Source organism: Gigantopelta aegis, chromosome 10 (assembly GCF_016097555.1).
Source record: "Gigantopelta aegis isolate Gae_Host chromosome 10, Gae_host_genome, whole genome shotgun sequence".
NCBI classification, from domain to species: Eukaryota; Metazoa; Mollusca; class Gastropoda; order Neomphalida; family Peltospiridae; genus Gigantopelta; species Gigantopelta aegis.
The window spans coordinates 86,747,142-86,759,567 of record NC_054708.1 but is presented as its reverse complement, the minus strand read 5'-3'; the positions used below and the strand labels follow the sequence as shown (position 1 = coordinate 86,759,567).

Below are 12,426 nucleotides of genomic sequence, written 5' to 3'. Positions count from 1 at the left end.
CTCGACCTGATGATTGAAGTATTACCTCTTACAACATACAAACACAGCTAGAGGACACTCGACCTGATGATTGAAGTATTACCTCTTACAACATACAAACACAGCTAGAGGACACTCGACCTGATGATTGAAGTATTACCTCTTACAACATACAAACACAGCTAGAGGACACTCGACCTGATGATTGAAGTATTACCTCTTACAAACACAGCTAGAGGACACTCGACCTGATCATTGAAGTATTACCTCTTACAACATACAAACACAGCTAGAGGACACTCGACCTGATGATTGAAGTATTACCTCTTACAACATACAAACACAGCTAGAGGACACTCGACCTGATGATTGAAGTTTTACCTCTTTTTTCTTCAACGTCTCTTTAAGACCACCTTCAGCACCATCTTGCAAATGAAGCACCTTGATTTTCTCTTCAGAACTGTTCTTCTTGTTCGAGCAACTGGCATTCACGTCCACTTTATAAGGGGAGACAAATTCAACACCAGAATCACCCAGAGAATCATTCTGTTTCTTTCCTTCACTTTCTGTAACATGTGAATCCACCATGCTGTTATCACCCAAACTGAACTTTTTAGATGACACACAGTTTACCCTTTCCTGTGAATGACTGAAATGAGATTCATATTCTGTTTCCATGGTGACCGAATCTCTGAAATCTGAGTGGTTTGATTCTGGGCTGGTGACCAAACCTGACTGAGACTGGAGATAGGCAGAAAGTCCACTGGTCAGCTCCAGAATGCTGCTACCTTCTGTGGGATAATAACAACACAGTCTGAGTTATAGTCATCACATAGGAAGCCTTGACTAGATGTAATACATAACAATATATATATACATAAAAATAAAAATAAAAAACAAATGTCAACATCGAGAGAGAGAGAGAGAGAGAGAGAGAGAGAGAGAGAGAGAGAGAGAGAGAGAGAGAGAGAGAGAGAGAGAGAGAGAGAGAGAGAGAGAGAGAGAGGAGGGACGGACAGATGGATAGACAGAGACAGACAGAATTCAGGTGAGGACCCTTGTTGCCACCACTCCGACTATGCCTACCAAAAGCAGAGATCTTTTACTTTTACATCTTTGCACTAGATAGTTGAGGTGGGGAACAACTCCTGTTTACTGAGGGTCATGATCCTGTGACCTACTGCACCTCTACCACTGAGCTACATCCCACAAAAGAACAGATTACAAATAGTTCATTTTAACAGGCTGTTCATCATCTTTCAAAGTGCTGGCTGTTTACTAATTAGAGAGCGTAGTAAATATAGTATTCTACTAACAAGGCATCATAGTAACCCATTTCTTGTCCAAATGATTTGTATATCAAAGGTTGTGGTATGTGCTATCCTGTCTGAGGGACCGTGCATATAAAACATTTTTTGCTACTAATGTAAAAATGTAGTGGGTTTCCTCTCCAAGACTGTATATGTCAATATTACCAAATGTTTGACATCCAATATTAGCCGATCATTAAAAACTTGATATGCTCTGGCAGCCCTCTATATTGTGACCAATTAGGTTAAATATGCGACCATGTTTGGTGACTAAAACATTTTATACTATCTATATAAAAAATAATAGTAAGCACTATCTTTGGCTTAAATGGAAAAGTTAACGTAGAGGGCTGTCTCTGTCTAGAGGTGTCGCTAAACAAAACAAAGTTTAACACACTGTTCATAGTGACCTTGTAGTGTTGCGGTTTGCGTGAAGGCGCTGCACAGTTTCAGACAGATGTCTTGGGATGACCTCCCTTGTAGAGCATCATCACACCACCGGATCACATCCAAGAGGTCGGGTCGCTTCGTAACCTCATCGCAGGTCAGCTGACCCAGTAGGTCGGTGATGGTGTCGCCCAGCATGGGTCGCGGGTTGTCGGTCTCCACGGTGTACCGGACGGCATACAGCATGCTCATACCAACAGAGAACAGGTGAGACTGTAACAGAGAACAGGTAAGACTGTAACAGAAAACAGGTGAGATTGTAACAGAGAACAGGTGAGACTGTAACAGAGAATAGGTGAGACTGTAACAGAGAACAGGTGAGACTGTAACAGAAAACAGATGAGACTAACACAGAGAACAGGTGAGACTGTAACACAGAGAACAAGTGAGACTAACAGAGAACAGGTGAAACTGTAACAGAGAACATGTGAGACTGTAACAGAAAAGAGGTGTGACTAAAACAGAGAACAGGTGAGACTGTAACAGAGAAAAGGTGAGACTGTAATAGAAAACAGGTGACACTGTAACAGAGAACAGGTGAGACTGTAACACAAAACAGGTGAGACTAACACAGAGAACAGGTGAGACTGTAACACAGAGAACAAGTGAGATTAACAGAGAACAGGTGAGACTGTAACAGAGAACAGGCAAGACTAACAGAAAACAGGTGAGACTAACACAGAGAACAGGTGAGACTGTAACACAGAGAGCAGGTGAGACTGTAACAGAGAACAGGTGAGACTGTAACAGAGAACAGGTGAGACAGTAACAGAGAACAGGTGAGACTGTAACACAGAGAACAGGTGAGACTGTAACAGAGAATAGGTGAGACTGTAATAGAGAATAAGTGAAACTGTAACAGAGAACAAGTGAGACTGTAACAGAGAACAGGTGAGACTGTAACATAGAAAACATGTGAGACTGTAACAGAGAACAGGTGAGACTAACACAGGGAACAGGTGAGATTGTACCACAGAAAGCAGGTGCGACTGTAACACAGAAAACAGGTGAGACTGTAACATAGAGAACAGGTGAGACTGTAACACAGAGAACAGGTGACACTAACACAGAGAACAGGTGAGACTAACACAGAGAACAGGTGAGACTGTAACACAGAGAACAAGTGAGACAGTAACTGAGAACAGGTGAGACTGTAACAGAGAACAGGTGAGACTGTAACACAGAGAACAGGTGATACTGTAACACAAAAAAAAGGTGAGACTGTAACACAGAGAACAAGTGAGACAGTAACAGAGAACAGGTGAGACTGTAACAGAGAACAGGTGAGACTGTAACACAGAGAACAGGTGAGACTAACAGAGAACAGGTGATACTGTAACACAAAAACCAGGTGAGACTGTAATAGAGAACAGGTGAGACTAACACAGAGAACAGGTGAGACTGTGACACAGAAAACAGGTAAGACTGTAATACAGAGAACAGGTGACACTGTAACATAGAGAACAGGTGAGACTGTAACATAGAGAACAGTTGAGACTAACAGAGAACAGGTAAGACTAACACAGAGAACATGTGAGACTGTAACAGAGAACAAGTGAGACAGTAACAGAGAACAGGTGAGACTGCAACAGACAACAGGTGAGACTGTAACATAGAGAACAGGTGAGCCTGTAACACAGAGAGCAAGTGAGACTAACAGAGAACATGTGAGACTGTAACAGAGAACAAGTGAGACAGTAACAGAGAACAGGTGAGACTGTAACAGACAACAGGTGAGACTGTAACATAGAGAACAGGTGAGACTGTAACACAGAGAGCAAGTGAGACTAACAGAGAACAGGTGAGACTGTAACAGAGAACAGGTAAGACTAACAGAAAACAGGTGAGACTAACACAGAGAACAGGTGAGACTATAACGGAGAACAGGTGAAACTAACAGAGAACAGGTGAGACTGTAACACAGAAAACGTGAAACTGCAACAGAAAACAGGTGGGACTAAAACAGAGAACAGGTGAGACTGTAACAGAGAAAAGGTGAGACTGTAATAGAAAACAGGCGAGACTGTAACAGAGAACAGGTGAGACTGTAACAGAGAACAGGTGAGACTGTAACAGAGAACAGGTGAGACTAACACAAAAAAACAGGTGAGACTGTAACACAGAGAGCAAGTGAGACTAACAGAGAACAGGTGAGACTGTAACAGAGAACAGGTGAGACTGTAACAGAGAACAGGTGAGACAGTAACAGAGAACTGGTGAGACTGTAACACAGAGAACAGGTGAGACTGTAACAGATAATAGGTGAGACTGTAACAGAACAAGTGAAACTGTAACAGAGAACAAGTGAGACTGTAACAGAGAACAGGTGAGACTATAACACAGAAAACATGTGAGACTGTAACAGAGAACAGGTGAGACTAACACAGAGAACAGGTGAGACTGTAACACAGAAAACAGGTGAGACTGTAACACAGAGAACAGGTGAGACTGTAACACAGAGAACAGGTGAGACTGTAACACAGAGAACAGGTGAGACTAACACAGAGAACAGGTGAGACTGTAACAGAGAACAGGTGAGACTGTAACACAGAGAGCAAGTGAGACTAACAGAGAACAGGTGAGACTGTAACAGAGAACAGGTGAGACAGTAACAGAGAACTGGTGAGACTGTAACACAGAGAACAGGTGAGACTGTAACAGATAATAGGTGAGACTGTAACAGAGAACAAGTGAAACTGTAACAGAGAACAAGTGAGACTGTAACAGAGAACAGGTGAGACTATAACACAGAAAACATGTGAGACTGTAACAGAGAACAGGTGAGACTAACACAGAGAACAGGTGAGACTGTAACACAGAAAACAGGTGAGACTGTAACACAGAGAACAGGTGAGACTGTAACACAGAGAACAGGTGAGACTGTAACACAGAGAACAGGTGAGACTAACACAGAGAACAGGTGAGACTGTAACAGAGAACAGGTGAGACTGTAACACAGAGAACAAGTGAGACAGTAACAGAGAACAGGAGAGACTGTAACAGAGAACAGGTGAGAATGTAACATAGAGAACAGGTGAGACTGTAACACAGAAAACATGTGAAACTGTAACAGAGAACAGACGAGACTAACAGAGAACAGGTGAGACTAACAGAGAACAGGTGAGATTAACACAGAGAACAGGTGAGACTGTAACACAGAAAACAGGTGAGACTGTAACACAGAAAACAGGTGAGACTGTAACATAGAGAACAGGTGAGACTGTAACACAGAACAGGTGAGACTGTAACAGAGAACAGGTGAGACTGTAACATAGAGAACAGTTGAGACTAACCGAGAACAGGTAAGACTGTAACACAGAGAACAGGTGTGACTAACAGAGAACAGGTGAGACTGTAACACAAAGAACAGGTGAGACTGTAACAGAGAACAGGTGAGACTAACACAGAGAACAGGAGAGACTGTAACAGAGAACAGGTGAGACTGTAACACAGAGAACAAGTGAGACAGTAACAGGGAACAGGTGATACTGTAACAGAGAACAGGTGAGACTGTAACAGAGAACAGGTGAGACTGTAACATAGAGAACAGTTGAGACTAACAGAGAACAGGTAAGACTGTAACACAGAGAACAGGTGAGACTAACAGAGAACAGGTGAGACACTGTAACACAAAGAACAGGTGAGACTAACAGAGAACAGGTGAGACTGTAACACAGAGAACAGGTGAGACTGTAACACAGACTGTAACAGAGAACAGGTGAGACTGTAACATAGAGAACAGGTGAGACTGTAACACAGAGAACAGGTGAGACTGTAACACAGAGAACAGGTGAGACTGTAACGGAGAACAGGTGAGACTGTAACAGAGAACAGGTGAGACTGTAACACAGAAAACATGTGAAACTGTAACAGAGAACAGATGAGACTAACAGAGAACAGGTGAGACTGTAACAGAGAACAGGTGAGACTAACACAGAGAACAGGTGAGACTGTAACACAGAAAACAGGTGAGACTGTAACACAAAGAACAGGTGAGACTGTAACATAGAGAACAGGTGAGACTGTAACACAGAGAACAGGTGAGACTAACACAGAGAACAGGTGAGACTGTAACACAAAGAAAAGGTGAGACTGTAACAGAAAGAACAGGTGAGACTGTAACAGAGAACAGGTGAGACTAACACAGAGAACAGGTGAGACTGTAACACAGAAAACAGGTGAGACTGTAAGACAGAGAACAGGTGAGACTGTAACATAGAGAACAGTTGAGACTAACAGAGAACAGGTGATACTGTAACACAGAGAACAGGTGAGACTGTAACACAGAGAACAGGTGAGACAGTAACAGAGAACAGGTGAGACTGTAACACAGAGAACAGGTGAGACTAACACAGAGAACAGGTGAGACTGTAACACAGAGAACAGGTGAGACTGTAACACAGAGAACAGGTGAGACTGTAACACAGAGAACAGGTGAGACTAACAGAGAACAGGTGAGACTAACACAGAGAACAGGTGAGACTAACAGAGAACAGGCGACACTGCAACACAGAGAACAGGTGAGACTGTAACAGAGAACAGGTGAGACTGTAACACAGAGAACAGGTGAGACTGTAACAGAGAACAGGTGAGACTGTAACACAGAGAACAGGTGAGACTAACACAGAGAACAGGTGAGACTGTAACACAGAGAACAGGTGAGACTGTAACACAGAGAACAGGTGAGACTGTAACATAGAGAACAGGTGAGACTAACAGAGAACAGGTGAGACTAACATAGAGAACAGGTGAGACTAACAGAGAACAGGTGACACTGCAACACAGAGAACATGTGAGACTGTAACAGAGAACAGGTAGGTGAGACTGTAACAGAGAACAGGTGAGACTGTAACACAGAGAACAGGTGAGACTGTAGCACAGAGAACAGGTGAGACTGTAGCACAGAGAACAGGTGAGACTGTAACACAGAGAACATGTGAGACTGTAACATAGAGAACAGTTGAGACTAACAGAGAACAGGTAAGACTGTAACACAGAGAACAGGTGAGACTAACAGAACAGGTGAGACTGTAGGGCAGAGAACAGGTGAGACTGTAACACAGAGAACATGTGAGACTGTAACACAGAGAACAGGTGAGACTGTAACAGAGAACAGGTGAGACTGTAACAGAGAACAGATGAGACTAACACAGAAAACAGGTGAGACTGTAACACAGAAAACAGGTGAGACTGTAACAGAGAACAGGTGAGACTGTAACAGAGAACAGGTGAGATTGTGACAGAGAACAGATGAGATTGTGACAGAGAACAGATGAGACTATGACACAGAGAGACAATCACAGAATCATTATAAAACATATTAACAAGTGAGACTGTACTAACAGACTTGCATCCAGGAATAGTCGAGGTGGTTTGGATACACACTATTTATAATGTAAAAACTAAATTTCCACTCATTTTAAACTGTAATATACAACTTTCACTTATACAGTTGCATGTAGACCCAACCATCATGCAAATATTCCTGCATCTGTGCCTGATTAACAAAATAATAATAATTATAATTTTTACGACCAACAGAACAGATAGGACATGTTGCATGCATAACATGTAGATATATAACAATCAAAAAGCAATAATCCAACATAAATATGTCTGGGTGTCTTGAGAACTGGCTTGTGTTTGAGTATGCTCAGAAATTCATAAAGACCGGTGCACCCATAGGAAACATGCTATGCAACAGGTGACATGATGTCAGTGTCTTTGTGACTTACTGCAATTCTGTTAAACATGCACGCAGCAGTGCGTCTGTGATACAAGTAGACTTTCGTCTCCCTGTCCCATATACAGAAAATACCAGAAAAAACCTGCCAAGGATTACCAACTATAATGACAGACAGCTGTAGATTTAATGATAGTTGGAGCGGTTCTGATCATATTGTATACATCTTGTTGATGTTGATACAGCTCAATCATTTTGGCAATTTCTTCATCTTAAAAACCAGTCATGTTATGCTTTTAGTGACTCTAAAGGTGTTCTGATTGGCTACAACAGCACTACATCCCATACAAAATAGCACCGGTTCTATTCCATTCCATATGCTTTGCCTATGCATGGCCATGTTGCTGTCAAGTAACGTTTATGGAATGACTTTACTCTTGCACATGGAACCAGTGCACCACAACTGGTTTATCAAAGACTGTGGTATGTGTAATCCTGTCTGTGGGATGGTGCATATAAAAGATCCCTTGCTTCTAATACTGGTAATAAACAAAATGTAGCAGGTTTCCTCTCTAAGACTATTTATCAAAATTACCAAATGTCTGACATCTAACAGCCAATGATTAATTAATCAATGTGTTCTAGTGGTGTCGTTAAACAAAAGAGACTGTTTTTTTAACTCTCAGATGGGGCCACCCTACATAATCTGTTACTCTGCTGTTGCATGGTCTATCATTATGTTACCTATGGTTGTTTCTTTGTAGTTTTGTTTTGGTTTTGGTTTAACGACACCACTAGAGCACATTGATTTATTAATCATTGGCTATTGAATTTTTATATGCACCATCCCACAGACAGGATAGAACATACCAGTTGTGGTACACCGGCTGGCCGGAATGAGAAATAGCCCAATGGGCCCACTGACGGGGATCAATCCTAGACCAATCGCGCACCAAGCGAGCACTTAGCACTGGGCTACGTCTCCCCTGCCCTTGTTACCTATGTGCATGTGCACCAGCCTTAGTTTGCTCTTGTACCTTGATTGAGCTGCAGCAGTCTTCGTACTCCGGTGGGACGTACACTGGGTCTGGATCTGCAATATCACAAAGACACACTTCAAAACACATCCCTTATTGTCTTATACACCCTGTCGTCAGAACATCTTTCGTTATTCTTGATAACACATACTAATAACACACATATGTGTGTTAATAATTTAAAGACATACGACTGGCTGCTCCTAGGTCGTCACTGCAATACTATCCAATGAAAACAAAAAGCACAGTCGAAATCGATTGCTCAGAGATGTATAAGTTGACCGGAAACTGATTTCTCTGTGAATTAATTAACAAGCTCTTGGGCCGTAAATAGGTTTTAGTTGGAAAAGACATTTAACTTTATTTTAAATCTGATTTTTTTAGGACATGTGAGAAATAGAATACTACATTTGTCTCCATTAGATACCATTTATCTTGCAACTTGAAAATGTATCAAACTCACTATCACTTGTTAGGTATGATTTGAAACAACTCAAATGATATCTCAACAGCCACTCATGTAGTATTGTCTATTTATCCTATAACTTACCCATGATATCCATGTCATAAACCCATGTGATAATTTACTTTATTAACCCGGTTAATAATGGTATGCAAATTTGCAAGGTCTCCAGGTAATGTATTGCTGTGGATGGGTCATTTGCTTACAAGCCAACAAGACCCGTGTACATGAGCGTAACGTTTTCAAAGGTTTGTTTAAAATGTGTGACGTCAAACTAATTTGTGCTAATTGTGATGACATCATATTACCGATGGCTGCGACTTTAGTACTGTGATTTACAAAAAATTGATTTAAAATGTTATTTTAGAAGTGTTATAGGATAAATAGAATTCGCTACTCATGTTTTTTAATATGTAAAATATCAACCTCGTCTAGTTAATCGGTATTTGTCTCGGCAGAGCCTCGACAAATACTGATTAACATAGACTTGGTTGATATTTTCCATATTAAAAAAATACTCGTGACAAATCCTCTATATAGCTAACCTTTAAAAACGATATCTAATAGTTAAACATTACTGTGGATAATAAATAAGTTGAACATTACTGTGGATAATAAATAAGTTGAACATTACTGTGGATAATAAATAAGTTGAACATTACTGTGGATAATAAATAAGTTGAACATTGTTTCAGAAATGAAAGTAACTATACTGCACTGACACTAATGATATGATCTTCTTAAAAAGAAAAACGAAACTTAAATTGGGTTCACAAATGTGACAATAGGTCATTGACTGACTGTTCCTCACTTGGCAGATTTTAAGTTGTCTTCTCCATACCTACTAGTCGCTGAGCCAAATGAAATGCTTCTAACAAACACATATATTAGTGTTGAAGAAAAATCACTTGCTGGTTACAAGAAAACTGTGTTGCCCAATAAATTATTCAGACGGTTGGTTCTATAGTAATCAATGAAGCTCAATTAAGCGACATCAATTGCTAATCACAACACTTAATCTCACAAGATCTACAATGTGTTACTTGCAAAATAAATGAACTGACTGTCTTTTTTTCATCTCAACAAGTGATCCCTGACTAGTATATAAAAAGTTATGGTATGTGCTGTCCTGTGTTTGGGAACATCTAAATGAAGTGGTATAGAACAGAATATCTTGATGGTAGATACGGGCTCTAGTATATAAAAAGTTGTGGTATGTGCTGTCCTGTGTTTGGGAACAACTAAACAAAGTGGTATAGAACAGAATATCTTGGTGGGTAGATATGGGCTCTAGTATATAAAAAGTTGTGGTATGTGCTGTCCTGTGTTTGGGAACAACTAAATGAAGTGGTACAGAACAGAATATCTTGGTGGGTAGATACAGGCTCTTGTATATAAAAAGTTGTGGTATGTGCTGTTCTGTGTTTGGGAACATCTAAATGAAGTGATACAGAACAGAATATCTTGGTGGATAGATACGGGCTCTAGTATATAAAAAGTTGTGGTATGTGCTGTCCTGTGTTTGGGAACAACTAAACAAAGTGGTATAGAACAGAATATCTTGGTGGGTAGATATGGGCTCTAGTATATAAAAAGTTGTGGTATGTGCTGTCCTGTGTTTGGGAACAACTAAATGAAGTGGTACAGAACAGAATATCTTGGTGGGTAGATACGGGCTCTAGTATATAAAAAGGTGTGGTATGTGCTGTCCTGTTTGGGAACATCTAAATGAAGTGGTACAGAACAGAATAATTTTTTCTTGGTGGATAGATACGGGCTCTAGTATATAAAAAGGTGTGGTATGTGCTGTCCTGTGTTTTGGAACAACTAAATGAAGTGGTACAGAACAGAATATCTTGGTGGGTAGATACGGGCTTTAGTATATAAAAAGGTGTGGTATGTGCTGTCCTGTGTTTGGGAACAACTAAATGAAGTGGTACAGAACAGAATATCTTGGTGGGTAGATACAGGCTCTTGTATATAGCATATCTTACCGTAATTTCACTTGAAATCCATATTTCGTAAAAGGTACAATTTTTTAATCACAAGATTTTCTTGAAACACATTCAGATGCATTAGTAATGTTCAAAAAAAAAAAATCAATAGCAAGTTTGCATTGGAATTTTTCCAACATTCTTAAAATGGAAACGTCATGTACCCAGTGTATGGTTATTGTACGGCGATTCAAAGTGACGTCATTGGAATACTGACATCATTCAAATTCAAAATTCAAAATTAGCTATATTATTACAATGCTTCGCCACATTAAAATAAAAACTGGTCTACTAACCTTGACCCCTGTCAAATTTCTATAACAAGCAGATAACTTTGTTTATAGGTTGGTATTTTGTTATTTTTCATAATTCTGGACAAAATATTAATTTTAAGTTTCAAAAGATGAAAGAAATAAAAAGTACCTTTTGTCAAATATATCATATCAAAAAATTACCGTTAGATGTGTTTTATTTACTGTGTACGAAGCCAAAACAAGGGTGCGAAAAGTGACTGTCGTCGACCTTAGTATATAAAAAGCTGTGGTATATGCTGTCCTGTCTGTGGGAACAAGCTTATAAGAGATCCCTTGCTGCTAATGGAAAAATGCAACAGGCTTAAAATTCCTATATATGTCAAACTTACCAAATGTTTGACATCCAATAGTCAGTTACCAGTATTAATAAATCAATGGTCTCTAGTTGTGTCGATAAACAAAACTTTAACTTTTTAACATAGACAAAAATAAAGCAAAGGAATGTTTTTGTTTAACAATACATCATACTATGCTAGTCAGTGCATACAGCAACTATTTCACTTAATTTAGACTGCAACCATGCCCACTGGCTACTAAGTTAACTGAAACCACCCCAAACATGCAGGTCATTTACCAAGAGACAGATATATGTACAATTACCTCATCTGTTATCTGGCTCGTGATTCTGTTTTAGTTCCATAATGTTATAAAATTAATCGCAGAGGTCCTAATTTTTCACACACTACATGTACGTGCAGTATTCCAAACTTTTCCCTCAACCAATGCTGTTTTATTTCCATCAGGTCATATTTTTTCTTAGCAGGACATAAAACGTTTGGTCAGCTATTTAAACAATATACAAGCATGCAGGCATAATTCATTTCCTATTTTGAGCTTAAAATTTACCAATTAACAGCACACGCTCAAAGAATGGTTAGCACGTTTGATTTCTAACTCACATGATCATACAATGGATTCCTAACAACCACTTATGTGGCAAGACCCTGTATAAAAACTGTTAAATCCAATTATATTTTTATGTAAATAATCCAACGCTCAATGCTTGATTAAGGATGACAGGTTGTAGGATCGAACCCCCATTACTGGAAAAACCCATTTTCATCAGTGCTCCACAAATGATGTAAGTAATCATGTACTGGCTCTAAAACGTCTCGAAACCACCTGGTACACAGTATATACCAGCCCTACACGACAACGGCAGAGCTCGAAATAGGAAGTGCAATACAGCTTGCTGTTGG

The 12,426-nt window shown here is 39.8% G+C and overlaps 1 protein-coding gene across 1 annotated transcript in view; it reads right to left on the bottom strand.

Annotated features, from left to right (window-relative positions):
- The window catches only part of LOC121383881 (kinase non-catalytic C-lobe domain-containing protein 1-like), a 62,071-nt gene that overhangs the window by 42,724 nt on the left and 6,921 nt on the right, over positions 1-12,426 (bottom strand). The window contains exons 3-5 of the mRNA XM_041513977.1: positions 8,457-8,512; positions 1,700-1,949; positions 361-770 (exon numbers count right to left, since the gene is read on the bottom strand). Coding sequence (XP_041369911.1) covers positions 361-770; positions 1,700-1,949; positions 8,457-8,512 — 716 coding nt within the window. The remainder of the gene's footprint in view (positions 1-360; positions 771-1,699; positions 1,950-8,456; positions 8,513-12,426) is intronic.